We start from the raw sequence: 17127 nt of genomic DNA, 5'->3' as shown, positions 1-17127 counted from the left end.
GTGATATGATGTGTTACATGCTAGATCGGTGTGACTTAGGATCGGGGTCCTGACACTATCATGGCATTTCCATAGTCATTCCGAGATATATGGCCATACAACTTTCCACCGTTCTGGTTATTATGACACGCTCCATCATTTTCATATTGCTAGTATGATCATGTAGTTGACATCGTATTTGTGGCAAAGCCACCGTTCATAATTCTTTCATACATGTCACTCTTGATTCATTGCATATCCGGTACACCGCGGGAGGCATTCATATAGAGTCATATTTTGTTCTAAGTATCGAGTTGTAATTGTTGAGTTGTAAGAAAATAAAAGTGTGATGATAATCATTTTTAGAGCATTGTCCCAAGAGAGGAAAGGATGATGGAGACTATGATTCCCCCACAAGTCGGGATGAGACTCCGGACGAAAAAAAAGAGGCCATAAAAAAAGAGAAAGGGCCCAAATAAAAAAATGAGAGAAAAAGAGAGAAGGGACAATGTTACTATCCTTTTACCACACTTGTGCTTCAAAGTAGCACCATGATCTTCATGATAGAGAGTCTCTCATTTTTTCACTTTCATATACTAGTGGGAATTTTTCATTATAGAACTTGGCTTGTATATTCCAATGATGGGCTTCCTCAAAATGCCCTAGGTCTTCGTGAGCAAGCGAGTTGGATGCACACCCACTTAGTTTCTTTTGTTGAGCTTTCATATACTTATAGCTCTAGTGCATCCGTTGCATGGAAATCCCTACTCACTCACATTGATATCTATTGATGGGCATCTCCATAGCCCGTTGATACGCCTAGTTGATGTGAGACTATCTTCCCCTCTTTTTGTCTTCTCCACAACCACCATCCTATTCCACATATAATGCTATATCCATGGCTCAAGCTCATGTATTGCGTGAAGATTGAAAAAGTTTTGAGAATGTCAAAAGTATGAAACAATTGCTTGGCTTGTCATCGGGGTTGTGCATGATTTAAATACTTTGTGTGGTGAAGATAGAGCATAGCCAGACTATATGATTTTGTAGGGATAACTTTCTTTGGCAATGTTATTTTGAGAAGACATGATTGCTTTGTTAGTATGCTTGAAGTATTATTATTTTTATGTCAATATGAACTTTTGTCTTGAATCTTTCAGATCTGAATATTCATACAACAATTAAGAAGAATTACATTGAAATTATGCCAAGTAGCACTCCGCACCAAAAATTCTTTTTTATCATTTACCTACTCGAGGACGAGCAGGAATTAAGCTTGGGGATGCCTGATACGTCTCCAACGTATCTATAATTTTTTATTGCTCCATGCTATATTATCTATTGTTTCGGACCTTATTGGGCTTTGTTTTCCACTTTTATATTATTTTTGGAATAACCTATTAACCGGAGGCCCAGCCCAGAATTGCTGTTTTTTGCCTATTTTAGAGTTTCGAAGAAACGAAATATCAAACGGAGTCCAAACGGAATGAAACCTTCGGGAACGTGATTTTCTCACCGAATATGATCCAGAAGACTTGGACCCTACGTCAAGAAAGCCATGAGGTGGGCACGAGGTAGGGGGGCGCGCCCACCCCCCTAGGGCGCGCCCCCACCCTCGTGGGCCCCACAAAGCTCCATCGACGTACTTCTTCCTCCTATATATACCTACGTACCCCCAAACGATCAGATACGGAGCCAAAAACCTAATTCCACCGACGCAACCTTCTGTACCCACGAGATCCCATCTTAGGGCCTGTTCAGGAGCTCCGCCGGAGAGGGCATCCACCACGGAGGGCTTCTACATCATCACCATAGCCCCTTCGATGAAGTGTGAGTAGTTTACCTCAGACCTTCGGGTCCATAGTTAGTAGCTAGATGGCTTCTACTCTCTTTTTGGATTTCAATACAATGTTCTCCCCCTCTCTCGTGGAGATCTATTCGATGTAATATTCTTTTTGCGGTGTGTTTGTTGAGACTGATGAATTGTGGGTTTATGATCAAGATTATCTATGAACAATATTTGAATCTTCTCTGAATTCTTTTATGTATGATTGGTTAAATTTGCAAATCAATTATCAGTTTGGTTTGGCCTACTAGATTGGTTTTTCTCGCAATGGGAGAAGTGCTTAGCTTTGGGTTCAATCTTGCGGTGTCCTTTCCCAGTGACATTAGGGGCAGCAAGGCACGTATTGTATTGTTGCCATCGAGGATAACAAGATGGGGTTTTTATCATATTGCATGAATTTATCCCTCTACATCATGTCATCTTGCTTAAGGCATTACTCTGTTTTCTTGAACTTAATACTCTAGATGCATGCTGGATAGCGGTCGATGAGTGGAGTAATAGTAGTAGATGCAGGCAGGAGTCAGTCTACTTGTCTCGGACGTGATGCCTATATACATGATCATACCTAGATATACTCATAACTATGCTCAATTCTGTCAATTGCTCAACAGTAATTCGTTCACCCACCGTAGAATACTTATGCTTTTGAGAGAAGCCACTAGTGAAATCTATGGCCCCCGGGTCTATCTTCATCATATTAATCTTCCATCACTTTATTATTGCTTTGCTTTTTTACTTTTCCTGTTATTTTACTTTGCATCTTTATACCAAAAATACCAAAAATATTATCTATCATATCTACCAGATCTCACTCTCGTAAGTGACCGTGAAGGGATTGACAACCCCTATTCGCGTTGGTTGCGAGGAGTTATTTGCTTTGTGTAGGTACGAGGGACTCGCGTGTAGCCTTCTACTATATTGATACCTTGGTTCTCAAAAACTGAGGGAAATACTTACGCTACTTTGCTGCATCATCCTTTCCTCTTCGGGGAAATCCAACACAGTGCTCTAGAGGTAGCATCTACCTTGCCGCCACCCCGTACTCCGCCAGCGCGGCGCTGTTGGCAGTTCGGGAAGAGCACCAGGACAAGGGCGCGTCGCACCAAGCTATGCCACCAGCCAAAGTGGCACAAGATCAGGAAGGCACCGAAAGAGCCTTAGGAGCATCAACAGAAGACCAAGCTTGGCAGGATGACGTCGCTGAGATTCCCGCAAGCGATCAGGCGTCAGGAGTCCCACCACCTCAGGAGACGCCCCAACTTCCGCAAGACACAAGCCTCACCAACGCGTCAGCCCTCGTCGAGCACCCGGTGTATTTTGTCAGCACGGTGTTGCAGGACGCGAGAGCGCGATATCCCATGCCTCAGAAGCTCCTGCTCGCACTCTTGCTGGCCTCGTGCAAGTTGCGGCACTACTTCCAGGGCCACCCCATCAAGGTCGTCTCAACCTACCCATTGGAGAGGGTGCTCAGGAGCCCCAACTCTGCTAGTAGGGTCGCTGAGTGGAACATCGAGCTGCAGGCATTCCAGTTGGAGTTCAGCACTACCAGGGTCATCAAGGCAGCCGCGCTCGCTGATTTTGTGGCGGGATGGACGGATGCCCCGACACTTGAAGTAGGTGAAGACCGGTCCACCTCACCAGGAAGCGAGGCACTAGACGGTTGGGTCATGTATTTCGATGGCGCCTTGGCGCATCAGGGTGCGGGGGCTGGAGTAGTACTCATCTCGCCCACTCAGGACAAGCTCTACTACGCTGTGCAGCTCTGCTTTCAGCAAGGCGAGAAGGTCTCCAACAACATCGAAGAATATGAAGGCCTCATAGCTGGCCTAAAGGCCGCGGCAGCTCTGGGGGTGAAGCACCTTACCGTTAAGGGCGACTTGCAGCTCCTCGTCAACTTCTCCAACAAGGTATACGAGCCGAAGGACGAGCATATGGAGGCATACCTCATGGAGGTGCGCAAGATGGAGAAGCAGTTCTTGGGCCTGGAGTTGCAGCACGTGCCCTAGGGCACCAACAAGGAAGCTGACGACATCCCCAAGAGAGCATCCAAGCGGCAGCCCCAAGAGCCCGGCGTCTTTGAGGAACTGCTCTTCAAGCCATCAACGACACCACCACTTTCAAGCACAGCTCAGCCTCAGGAGGAGCTCCCACAGCCGCCTGCCACAGAAGCCCCAGCCTGTGGCCCGACCTCAGGAGCTCGCCTGCTCTTGGTGCTCGAGCCACAGGAGGGATGCTGGACCAAGGAATTCAAGGAATACCTGATGCAAGGGGCGCTGCCGGAGAAGGAGGAGGACGCAGAGCACGTGGCCCGGCAAGCCACGACATACTGCATCCAGGACGGTGAGTTGTACAGGAAGCGACCAAATGGTGTTTCACTGTGTTGCATTTCCAGAGACCAGGGGAAAGAGTTGCTAATTGACATACACGGCGGGGACTACGGGCACCACTCGTCATCACGGACCCTTGTCAGCAAGGTATTCCGCAGTGGATTCTACTGGCCCACGGCGCTCAACGACGCAGCTGAGCTGGTGAAGTCATCTGTAGCCTGCCAGTTCCACGCCAAGCAGATTCATCAGTCGTCTCAAGGCCTCTAAACCATCCCACTCACATGGCCGTTCGCGGTCTGGGGGCTGGATATCTTGGGCCCGTCCCCTTGAGCGCCTATAGGGGCTACTGCTACCTCTATGTCGCCATTGACAAGTTCACCAAGTGGGCGGAAGTGGAAGCCGTCCGCACCATCCCAGCTGGTTCCACAGTCAAATTCATCAAGGATCTCGTGAGCCGCTTCGGGGTCCCCAACCGCATCATCACTGACAACGACTCGCAGTTCACTAGTAACCTCTTCAAAACATATTGTGCTAACCTTGGAACGTAGATCTGCTACGCTTCGGTGGCGCACCCTAGGAGCAATGGTCAAGCCGAACGCGCCAACGCAGAGGTCTTGAGGGGCCTCAAGACCAGGACATTCAAGAAGAAGCTCGAGGTCTGCGGCAGGGGCTGGCACGACAAAATCCAGTCCGTGATGTGGTCCATCTGCACCACCGCGACCAAGCCGATGGGTGAGACCCCGTTCTTCCTCATCTACGGAGCCAAAGCGATCCTCCCTCACGAGGTCAAGCATCGCTCCACACGGGTCCTGGTGTTTGATGAAACGCAGCAGGACACCACGCGGGGATGGATCTCGTGCTGGGGGAGGAACATCGCCACGAGGCTGCACTGAGCGCGGCAAGGTACCAGCAGACGCTGCGGCGGTACCACTGCTGCAACATCCGTTCTAGGACGCTCGAGGCGGTTGACCTCGTCCTGAGGCGGGTCCTCTCCAGGGAAGGGCTGCACAAGCTCTCACCTATGTGGGAGGGCCCGTTCAAGGTCGTCCATGTCTCCAGGCCTGGCGCCGCGCGTTTGGAGACGCTGGACGGGGTACCCATCCAGAACGCCTAGAACATCCAGCACCTCCGGAAGTTCTACCCATGAAGCAAGGCCCAGTGCCTGTGAAGAAAGGCCGAGTGCCTGTGAAGAAGGCCTGGTGCCTATGAAAAATCCCCGCCCGTGACACTCTCACGTAATAATGAGTGGGGTTTTACACGCCCCGGAGTCTCAGGAGTGCCGCCCTTGGGCCTCGGGGCTCCCTCCCACGCCTAGTGGCAGCACTTAGCTCCGCGCTGGTGAGAAGACTTGAAGATTAGACTATGTGCCGGACGCGGCTTTTCATTTGCTTTTCGTAGTTGGCTCGCCTTCCCTTAATCGCAGTTTGCTTTTGGTGTTCCTTGCTGATTTGGTTCCTTCGCCTTCTGCCGCCTTTTCCGACTCTAGTTCACTTGTGTTCTCTCTCTCGCATACCTTGCGAGGGGGCTAGGCAGGTGCCCTCACGAGCGTTTTTCCTTCTCTCTGCCTTCTGTCTACTTTCTCGCGAGGCACCCTCGTTCAAGCCCACAAGCTGGCGCATCTCCCCTAATCCGTGCCCCTCGGGTACCGCGATATGAAGCGCTGGGTCAAGGCATGGGTGAACAAAAAGTCTCCTAGCGAGCTTCCTAACAAATTTTTTGCAGTTCCTGAGCGACCACAGACCACTAGGTCAAGACGGGCACGAGGAAACAAATGCCTCGTGAAGAGGAGGCCTCCCCGAACGCACCAAGCTAAGTCATCTCTGCACAAAATAACGGCACAGCACGGAAACAACAAGCATAGCATAATGATTAAGAAATCATGGTTCGATACACGACCCTCTAGACCCATACTGGTTTCATTTTGATGTAGGAAAGAAAAGAAGAACAAAACAAAAGCGGCACTCGCCCCCTGTGACACCCAAAATTTTTGGCCCTGTTTTATTAATTAAGATTTTGCCAGGAATTAAAACTTTTATTTTTTGGGCTCCCTTTTTATTTTTGAACCACTATCTCCCTTGTTATTATGGAGTTTTTCCCCCAAAGTGAAAACCTTTCAAATATGTTATTGGACTTGTTTAACCTCTCAAGAAAAACTTTTCTTTTACCAGTATGACTAATTACATAATTAATTTGCTTGATATTTATTTTCTTGAAAAATGGTTTTTCAAGGTTATATGGCCATATTTAAACTATAACCATTTGATAAATTCACTTAAAATTCCAACCAAAATTTGGAGATGTCATGTGATGTTTTTAAATCACTTTTATACAAAAATATCTTTTATTCATGAAATATTTTGAGCTCTACACTCAATTTTTCTTCTCTGGTCCAGAGTGCAATTTTGCACTACAACCCATCTAAATATTTCTTTCTAGCCTCCACCAAAATTATGGGATGTTGGTAGTAGCATATGATTCAACATTATGCAAAAAACCTAGTACTGTTCTTTGAAAATTTTGAGTGAATCAACCTCATTTTCATTCTGGTCCAGCCTTGTGATTTCTACTACAACCCTATTTATTTTTGCTCCAGTAACCTTGTACCTTCTCCTACTTTTCGACAGCCTTACCAAACCCTTAAGTCCAGGAGATCGCACCCCTTGCGATCAGTTTTGTTTCACTGAAATAATTTCATATGTATTCTATTCCTTGTCCCAGAATTGTAGTTTTTTCAAAGCTTGCAACTAAGGAGCGAGAGGTGACCACACATCGGAGAACTGAGCTAAAAGACGCGCTAGGATACGCTCTGGCCGAGCGGCTTACATCACAAGAGATCACAGGATACAGCACTTGCGCGAGAGGTCAGACGGCACACTCGTCAGGTGGCATCGCGTACGCACAGGATAAGCGTGTAGCAATACCGCGCCACCTACACGTGACCGGTGATTCGGACTTTCACTATTAGAGTGGTGAGCAGTATAAGAGCATGTGTGCCCCACTCTACTTATTTCCGCGAGAGCGTGCCACGCTATCTATATGGTAGAGTGTGCAGATCATGGTACTTCGTGAGCATAGACGCCTAAGGCGATAACAAGGATAACCGCGGAGCGAGGCCGCCATTAAGTAGAATCCACGCGTGAGTCCATCATATTAAGCACTCGTATCTGATATGAGAGTGCAGTCTCCCGCGCATTAAACACCTGGATGACGGGTTGAGCTCCGAGGAGCTTGTATACCAGGCATCGCACCACTACATACACACGATCATGGAGCCACCAGTCCGCGCTGCACCGGTCAGAGCAACCAGAGCGCGTTGAAACAACCACGTCGGATCAGTGTTTCAGCACAGCGACAGTGCCGCACAGCGATGCGCACGGTGACTGTCATCGGACGTCGACCGGAGAATCCTGCGCCCGGGGAACCGCGTCGCGCCCCTGGGCCTGGCCCGCTCTGCAGAGCCACCCACTCGCTCCTTCTCACCGCACACGCCAAGCCGCCCCTCGCCACGTCCGGCAAGCCAAGAGCTAGCCGCACGGCCGCCCGACAGCCCCTGCTCGTCGGCGCCGCCCAAGCCTCTCCCGCTCGCCAGCTCGCCCCTGGAGCAGTGCCCGCTCGTCCGCTAGCTCCTGCCGCCATCCCCAGCCCCGCCACGTTGCCCTGCAAGCTACAGAACGTTCGCCGGCAGCCTTATCCACCGCCGCGGAACCGACCTCGTCGCGCTATAAAAGGAGGCCCCCGAGCTCGTCCGAGCACTCAGGCGACCTCAGGCCACCCCCATGGCACCCCCACAGCCAGCAATCGTCGGGGGAAAGCCGTCTTCCCCAACTCCGGCCGGTTCGCGGCCGCCGCACGTCCCAGCTCCAATTCACCGCAACCAGAGCCCCTCCCGTCCGTCCAACGCCACCAAATGACTCCACTTCGACTTGCGGAGCCGCCCAGCTACTCAAACCCGACCGGGAGCCACCATAGTTCAAACGCCCAAAACTCCCTAAGCCACCGGCCGCCGCGAAGCTCGCCGCTGGCGATTCCCTCCACCCCCTACGACCCTACAACCACCGGGAGGACCGCCTAGGAGTGGCGGATCCATCCCTGCATTCAGATGCCCGCGAAGAACCGCCGTTCGCCGGCGACGATCGCCGGATATACCGCCTCCTCTCGGGGCAGAGGAAGAGGAGGGAGGTCGACTAGTCAAACCTGACCAGTGGGTCCCCCGGGCCCACTGTCAGTGACTCACGCGCCAGCCACGCTGGATAAGTGGAGGCGTAAAGGCTCAAGTACGCCTTCTCTGTGCGAAAGCGTAATCCCGTTCGAAGCGCTTTCTTTTCTGTTTTATTTAAATAACAGATTTGACCAGAACTTTGACTATCTATAACTCTTTGAATATAACTCCAAATGAATTGATTCTTTTTCCTACATCTCTCAAATTCTGTCTAGTTTATTTTAAGATTTATTTGAAAATTTTCCAAACAACTTTTTTGTACTGTTTTTGAAATATGTGTTATTTGCATATTTTTGAAAATAGGATTTTTGGAGAAAGGAAGAAAACTTTCAAAAGTTTTGGAGAACACCCCACCTCTCCACACCTTTAAGGCAAGCATTCTGAACCCCGGAATAATAATTTTGGTGTGATAGTTGACACATTTATAACACCACCTTATATCGGAGAACTTGTTATTTCATGTGATATGATCATTTGCATGAAGGCATATTAGTGATTTCCTTGCTGTTGGAAATGAATATACTTGTGATGGTAATCACCCTCATGTGCCTTGCATGCATGCCGGAAAGGAATCCGGGAAAGCCTCTGCCTTGGGTAGGAGTGAGCTTGTCGCCGGTCCCCGTCGGGATGGTTATGTCCGGTATGGCATGGTAAGGTATATTGAGTGGTGATTTTGTTGGTTGATATATTTTTGTTATACATGTCATGCAGGGAATTTATAAACCTCCTGAGTCGACCGTAGATCGAGTCTTGTTCCAGTAACCCCCATACTTGTTTTGTACTACCACTTGTCCCTGCCGCAGGTAGGGTACGGTTCAGTAAGTCGTCAACCCCTTTCCAGCAGACACCGTACAGAGAGGCCATGGTGGAAGATACCGGTTGTAGCCGGTAGGCAGACCACCTGGTCCGGGGGCATGGGTGTTTCCGGTTGGGACCGAGAGGGGAGGCCACCCCTTAGAGCGCGCGATATAAATTTGATCCCATGCTACGCGAGGTTGTAGCCTCCCCACTTAGAGTTTTGCTTAACAAGTGTCGTGGGTGATTCCAGACACCGATGAGTTAAGCTGGTGTGTGCAAGTTAGGCGTGTTTTCAACTAAAAGGCCATAGACGGAATTAGTCCCGATGGACTAAAGGAATCCGTTACTCGTGGGTAAAGAGTACACCCTCTGCAGAGATTAAAACCTATTCGAAGAGCCGTGTCCATGGTTAAGGATTACAGTCTGGGATGGGTCAAGTGTTGGTCTTAGTGTCGGTCTTCGGAGGAGATATTGTTAAACCAAACTTGGATACCGACTAGTTACTTGTGAGGACCATGATTATTATTTTGTGATGGACTAACCCGTTGCATTATCTGTATTATCGAGTATCCCTGGGACGGTTCTACCTCCTGGATATTCATTGTGATTATTTATTTTATAAGCCCTTATGTGGTGTCGCTGAGACGCCCGACTGTGGCATTTCTCTTATAAGCCCTTTATGTGGTGTCGCCCAGACGCCCGACTGTGGCATTTCTTTTAAAGCCCTTTATGTGGTGTCGCTCAGACGCCCGACTGTGGCATTTCTCTTATAAGCCCTTGATGTGGTGTCGCTCAGACGCCCGACTGTGGCATTTCTTTTAAAGCCCTTTATGTGGTGTCGCTCAGATGCCCTACTGTGGCATTTCTTTTAAAGCCCTTTATGTGGTGTCGCTCAGACGCCCGACTGCGGCATTTTATTCCCACTCTATTACTGCTTATTCATGTTGCATGAAAATAACCTGCTTGCATGCATAAAATAACCTGCTCAGATGCCCTCACCCTCGTCGCGGATGTCGCCGAGGCCGAGCACCTCCTCGCCGTCGTTCACCTCGGGGCAGCATCTGGCGCGACGACCATCTTGCCCAAACACCCTCACATAGAGGGTCGCGTCACCGTCATACTTGAAGTGGAGGGTGAACCGCCTGCCCAGGCCGCGCGCACGGGCGAATGTCTGCCAACCGCGGGCCAGAGCTATGTTGCCCGTGACGGAGACCTCGACCACGACCCAAGAAGCCTGGCTGCAGCAACCGTCCGCCTGCTGCCAGAGCCCACCTGGACCTGAGGACGGCAGTTTGTCAGCAAAGAAGCGGGGAAGCTGGAGCTAGCTGCCGGCCGGATCCTCCGACCAGACTGTCAGAGTAATGGGCCATGGGTAGGCTAACCCCAGGCCCAGAACCTTTCAAGACATCAGGGTAGGTTGCGCCCCTCAAGACCCCAGGACGAAGAGCAGCCTTCTGAGAGTCGGCGGCAAGGCAGCCGACTACCCACTCGCGGCCGAGTCCCAGGGACGACTTTAGGATGAGCCGACTCCTAACTGGCGACTTCCAGAGAAGCCGGCCATGGGGAGTCGGCCCGCGACGCCAACAAACCCCATGCCCTCATAAAGAGGGACGGGACGGGGATTGGCCACAGTAAGGTCCACTCCCACCCCTTTCCAAGGGCAGGCGTGGCCACAGTGCGCCGTACCCGCGGAGATCTCCGCCCGGCGCAGCACTGTTGCCATGCCGGCCCTGACGTCAGCCCCAGTGGGCGGAGTCCTGTGCCCACGACGGCCTGCTGGTATGACCCAGGGACGACGGGTCCCACCAGTCGGCGGGAGTACAGAAGACGGCGAGAGTGCCACCAGTCGGACCAGTTGGGAGTCAGCCTCCAGGAGTCGGCCAGCCCCTCCCACGGGCCCCACGTGCCATTAACCAGACGCGACGGGGAGAGGCAACAGTGATCGCCCGCCAGACGGCGGAGCTGTTGCCACGACCCCATGACCAAGCCTACGTCATTAGAAGCACGGCTACAGTAATCTGCAGCTGGCAAGACCCGCCCGCAGCAGACGCGGCCTTTTGGCTCCGTACCGAGCCAGTCGGCGGGCCCCAGGAGTCGGCGGATAAGACGGTGGCCAGAGAGACTGACGGCTGGGCCCGCGTCCAGCCGGATTACCATTATACCCCTGGGGGGTAGGCCTATATAAACTCCCCAGGGTACCCATGCAAAGGGTTCGATTCCATTAGCACTAGACCAGACCATAGAAGAAGGGGAGAGCTAGCCCTGCCTTCTCCTACCTTCGGAAAACAGCTCAAGGAGCAACCTTGTACACAGTTTGCCATAGTGACCATGCGGAGACCCTGCAGAGCAGCAGTAGGGGTGTTATCTCCACGGAGAGCCCCAAAGCTGGGTAAGATTCGCCGGCGTGCATGCCTTCGCCTTATCTCGTTTCCAGGCACCAGCGACGTTCTACTCGCTCCCACCATGATAAGCCATCATTTGGCATATTTCGCACCCAACCCCCGACATTTGGCGCCCACCGTGGGGTGAGGTGCACCATCGTCCGGAGACCTGCTCTGGACGGGAACCCTTTTACTCCCTGGTGAGCGTAGCCAGCCTGGCGCCAGACGGAGTCTGTGCCGACGCGTTGCATGGCGCTAAGATCGCTTGCGCAGCCAGCTGCCTCACCGATCTTGTCGACGAGGTTCGCCTCTCCAACGAGCCTGCATCCGACGCAGGCACGGGAGGCCCCGAGAGCCTCCTCGCGGGCCTCCTCGACCAACTCCACGTCGCCGGCGAGCCTGCCGTGGACTTGGAGTCTGTAGACTCCACCGACCCGATGCTAGTCGACTCCGACACCGCGTCGCTCAACGCGTTCCCCACCAACGTGGTGGGCTACGACGAGCCGCTCCCTCACGCGGAGAGCGACGGAAGCACCGTCACAGAGGTGCTCGTCATCGGTCATGACGAGCATCCCGCCGGAGGAGCGCATGACCCACTCGACGCGGCGCTGCAAGACCTGACCGCGCCCATTCCGGAAGACGCTGACGCCGAGACGCTGGAGGAGCGCTGCCTTCAGCTCGTCGAAGGCGCGAAGAAGCTGGCTAGCATGAGATGCTTGTCAGAAGCCTACCAGCGTGAGATGGATCGCGCTGTGGGTGGCTCGCCAGCCCCAACTGGGCCTAGCCGCCTAGGCGCGGTCCAGCAGCGCGGCGTTGCCATCGCCAATCTGTTCGGGGCAAATCGCCCCGTATACGCCACGCCTGCGGAGAACATCCGAGCTGCCCAGGCGGCAGCAGACGAGCTGGACAACTTCGAGGGTGAAGAGCGTCACCTGATGACAGAGTGAGTCCAGCGGCTCCTCGACGCGGCTGCCACGCAGAACAGGGCCGGCTGCCGCACAGAGGTGCCGCTGCGGCAAAACGACGACTTGCCTCCACGCCGAGACCAAGGCGCGACATATCGGACGCCGACTGGCGGTGTCTGCGGAAGAAAAGACAAGGAGCCAGCTGCCAGCCGCAGTCGGACTCGCATCACCATTGAGCGCGACCAAGAGGGCCGCCCAAGAGCAGTGGAACGACGGGACGACTGTCCGCCTCCTCCTTCTCGCAAGGAAAGGCGAGTCTCCCTGCCGCCTGTTGACCATCCGACTCTCGGCGACCGCCTTGGCCGCCGAGAGGGAGTCGGAGAAAACGACGCCCGCCACCGGATCGACCGACTTCACCGATCCCTGACACTGGAAGAAGAAGACGAGTTGGGTCCGCCTTGTTTCGGGCCCCGCATTCGAGACGAGCCCTTTCCCAAAGGGTTCACGCTCCCGAGAGATACGCCCAAGTACACCGGCTCCGTGAAGCCGGAGGACTGGCTAGTTGACTAGTCCATGGCCGTCAACATAGCGAACGGCAACAAACGTATTGCCGTAAAATACGTTCCGCTCATGGTCTAGGGCACGGCCCGGACATGGCTGAACAGCTTGAAGCCCCGCAGCATCAACAGCTGGGTCGACTTCACTGATGCCTTCGTCCGCAACTTCACCAGCACGTACAAGCGGCCTCCCAAGCCTCGCCAGCTCTCCCTGTGCGTGCAAGGCCCCAACGAGTCAACTCGCGACTACCTCACTCGTTGGGCCGAGCTTCGGAACTCCCGCGAAGGAGTGCACGAGGTGCAGGTTATCGAGTACTTCACCGCCGGGTGCCGGGAAGGCACCCTCCTCAAGCACAAACTCCTCTGCGACGAGCCAGAAACCCTCGACGAGCTGCTGATCATAGCAGATAAGTATGCTACGGCCGACTCCTCCATGAAGGCGGAAATTTAAGTTAGTGCGACTAGCAAAGTGGCCCCTCAGGCTCCTAGAACTCCGGCTGGGGACGCCGGTCGGCGACAGCAGCAGGGCGACCACAAGCGCAAGGCCCCACAGCCGGCTTCCAGCAGCCGGCAGGTGGCGACAGTCGAAGACCAATAGCCAGAAGGGCATCCCCCGCCCAAACGCTAGAAAGGCGGCAAGCCTAACTAGTTGCTGGCTTTCTCATACGAGCAGACTCTAGATGGTCCCTGCCAGTTTCACAGTGGTGCGAAGCCGTCCAACCACACCACCCGAAAATTCCACTGGCTCACCAGAATCGCCAAGGGAGACGGCCTCTTGCCTCCCTCACCCGCTGGGCAGCCGCCTCCTCCTCCACCCCAGCAGCCGACTGTCAGGCCAGTCGGTGCAGTACAAGACGAGTACCCAGAAGAGCACGGAGCCTACATGGTGTTCACCAATGTGGCCGATGATCGACGCAGCAGGCGGTTGCAGCGGCAAGAGGTGAATGCAGTAGCATCAGAGACGCCAGAGTTCATGCACTGTTCTGAGAAGCCCATTAGCTGGAGCAGAGCTGATCAGCCAGAGGTGATGCCGAGTCCGGGTTCCTACGCCCTGGTCTTGGACGCCACTTTTGCCATAGATAGGCGAGCTGCTCGGTTCTCCCGAGTCTTGATAGACGGCGGCAGCAGCATCAACGTCATGTACAAGGACACCATGGAGAAGTTAGGAATCAAGCAAAGACAGCTTCAGAATAGTCGGACTGTATTCCACGGCATAGTTCCTGGCCTTTCCTGCTCACCAATCGGCAAGATCCTGATAGATGTCCTCTTCGGAGACAAAGATCACTTTCGCCGAGAGTCAGTTTGGTTTGAAGTGGTGGACCTCGAAAGCCCATACCATGCGTTGCTTGGTCAACCTGCCCTGGCCAAGTTCATGGCGGTCCCCCACTACGCCTACCTCAAGATGAAGATGCCGAGTTCCAAGGGGATTCTGACCATAGCCGGCGACTACAAAAAGTCGTCCGCCTGTGCGGCTGAGAGCAGTCTACTGGCCAAGTCCCTGGTGATCGCAGCTGAGAAGCGGCTCCTTGATCGGGTTGTGGCGATGGCCGGCAAGCAGCCGGAGATGTCGCCCAACCCTAAGGAGTCGGAGGCTGAGGGTTCATTCAAACCGGCCAAAGAGACGAAGAAGATACCCTTGGACCCGGAGCACCCAGAGAGGTACGCTGTCGTAGGCGCAAACCTCGACAGCAAATAGGAAGGCGAGCTCGTCGATTTCCTCCGTGAGAATCGGGACATCTTCGCATGGTCCCCCAAAGACATGCCAGGTGTACCGACGGAACTCGACGAGCACAAGTTACATGTTCGATCTGATGTGAAGCCGGTCAGGCAGCCCTTGCGCCGCCTGTCAGAAGAAAAGAGAAGAGTTGTCGGAGAAGAGATAGCCCGACTCCTAGCGGCCGGCTTCATTATGGAAGTATTCTTTCCAGAGTGGCTAGCCAACCTGGTCCTGGTACTGAAGAAGAACAAGCAGTGGCGAATGTGTATTGACTACACAAGTCTCAACAAAGCTTGCCCCAAGGATCCATTTGCTTTGCCAAGAATTGATCAGGTGATAGACTCCACAGCCGGATGCGAGCTGCTGAGTTTCCTAGAGGCCTATTCAGGATATCACCAGATCAAGCTGAATCCGGCTGACAGACTGAAGACTGCCTTCATCACGCCGTTTGGAGCCTTCTGCTACTTGACCATGACGTTCGGCTTGAGGAATGCCGGCGCCACCTTTTAACGTTGCATGCAGAAGTGCCTCCTCAAGCAACTCGGCAGAAACGCCCATGTTTACGTGGACGATGTGGTGGTGAATACGGAGAAGCGTGGAACACTGCTGGAAGGCCTCAAGGAGACCTTTGAGAACCTGCGCCGATTTTAGATCAAGCTCAACCCTGAGAAGTGCGTCTTCGGAGTACCAGCCGGCCAGCTCCTTGGTTTTCTGGTCTCTGAACGCGGCATAGAATGCAACCCCGTGAAGATCAAGGACATTAAGAGGATGGAAGTACCTAGCCGACTGCTAGACGTGCAAAAATTTACCGGCTGTTTGGCATCCATCAGCCGATTCATCAGTCAGCTGGGCGAGAAAGCTCTCCCCTTATACCAGCTAATGAAGAAGACCACTTTTTTCGAGTGGAACCACGAGGCGGACGAAGCTTTTCTCCAGTTGAAGAAGATGTTGACTACTCCACCCGTTCTGGCGGCTCCGACTCCTAAGGAGCCCATGCTCCTGTACATCGCCGCCACCAGCCGGGTAGTCAGCACAGTTATTGTAGTGGAACGCAAGGAGGAAGGCAAGGCACTACCTATCCAGAGACCGGTATATTACCTGAGCGAAGTGCTGTCGACCTCCAAGCAGAACTACCCCCACTACCAGAAGATGTGATATGGCGTGCACTTTGCCGCCAAGAAGTTGAAGCCTTACTTTCAAGAGCATCCAATCACTATGGTCTGCACAGCCCCACTAGCCGAGATCATCGAAAGCCGAGATGCTTCTGGCCGAGTGGCCAAGTGGGCCATAGAGCTGGCTCCCTACACCATCTACTACCAGCCCCGCACCGCCATCAAGTCGCAAGCCCTGGCCGACTTCCTCGTCGACTGGGCCGAGACCCCGTACCTACCGCCAGCGCCCGACTCCACCCATTGGCGGATGCATTTCGACGGCTCCAAGATGTGCACCGGCTTGGGAGCCGGCGTTGTCCTCACTTCTCCTAAAGGCGACAAGCTCAAATACGCACTACAAATCCACTTCGCCGCCTCCAACAACATAGCCGAATACGAGGCGCTCATTCACGGGCTCCGGCTTGCCAAAGAACTTGGCATTCGCCGGTCCTTTGTTATGGCGACTCCGACTTGGTGGTCCAGCAGTCGTCTGGCGACTGGTGTCAGGACCCCGATTCCAAGTCACATCGATCTAGCCGGTAACACCTCATATCACTTTGCGGCCTCACGCACGGTATTCCCACGGGTGTCGCCTTACCATGGCCCGGGACCATTTGCGCCTTTTGGCTCACGTATATGATAGTGTCGCTAGCATCCATATGACAAAGAACCCGGGCCGATTTGCATTGTATAGAATGAATAAAATAATCACATGTGCCTTTTCTTTTTGAGAAACAATAATCACAAGAGTTAGCAACCTTAACATCAGTCATTGCTTAATTCAGAAAAGCAAACAAGGGAACATAATTAAGTGTAAAATCACATGGAACATGACATGCATTATATATGGAAGAATACATGTGATTAAAATATTTCCGGTGCTTACTAATAATCCCTGAAAGCTTAACATTTTGGTCAAATAGTCAATGTGTATTATTCAAGGATATATACTTTCATGTATGCTACATAATTAGGAAGAGCTCAGACGTAAGAGTCATTCAAAAAACCGTACTTAAGATATTGGCTAGTGGAAAAGAGCCGTGGAAGATGGTGCCAGCCAGACTCGTCTTCGTTCACTCTATGCTAAAATTCACCATCGTAGTCTACAATCGTCATTCTATAATCTTTTTTCTTCAATCAACTGGACTTTTTTCCAATGGAGCCTCTCTTCTGTTGCTGGCAGTTAGGGTCGTAGATTAAAAGTCGGTTGCCTCTTTCCCGCAAAAAAAGTCGGTGGCCTCCGCTAC

General features: G+C 52.7%; 1 protein-coding gene across 1 annotated transcript in view; it reads left to right on the top strand.

The window, feature by feature from the left end:
- The first annotated feature begins 4999 nt into the window (after positions 1 to 4999).
- Positions 5000 to 17127, top strand: part of LOC125519344 (cyclin-D5-3-like) — a 45306-nt gene continuing 33178 nt past the window's right edge. Inside the window, exon 1 of the mRNA XM_048684185.1 lies at positions 5000 to 5137. Coding sequence (XP_048540142.1) covers positions 5000 to 5137 — 138 coding nt within the window. The remainder of the gene's footprint in view (positions 5138 to 17127) is intronic.

The sequence above is a fragment of the Triticum urartu genome, chromosome 7 (genome assembly GCF_003073215.2).
Source record: "Triticum urartu cultivar G1812 chromosome 7, Tu2.1, whole genome shotgun sequence".
Lineage (NCBI taxonomy): Eukaryota > Viridiplantae > Streptophyta > Magnoliopsida > Poales > Poaceae > Triticum > Triticum urartu.
Note: the sequence above shows the minus strand (reverse complement) of the source record. Positions and strands in the feature narration are given on the sequence as shown.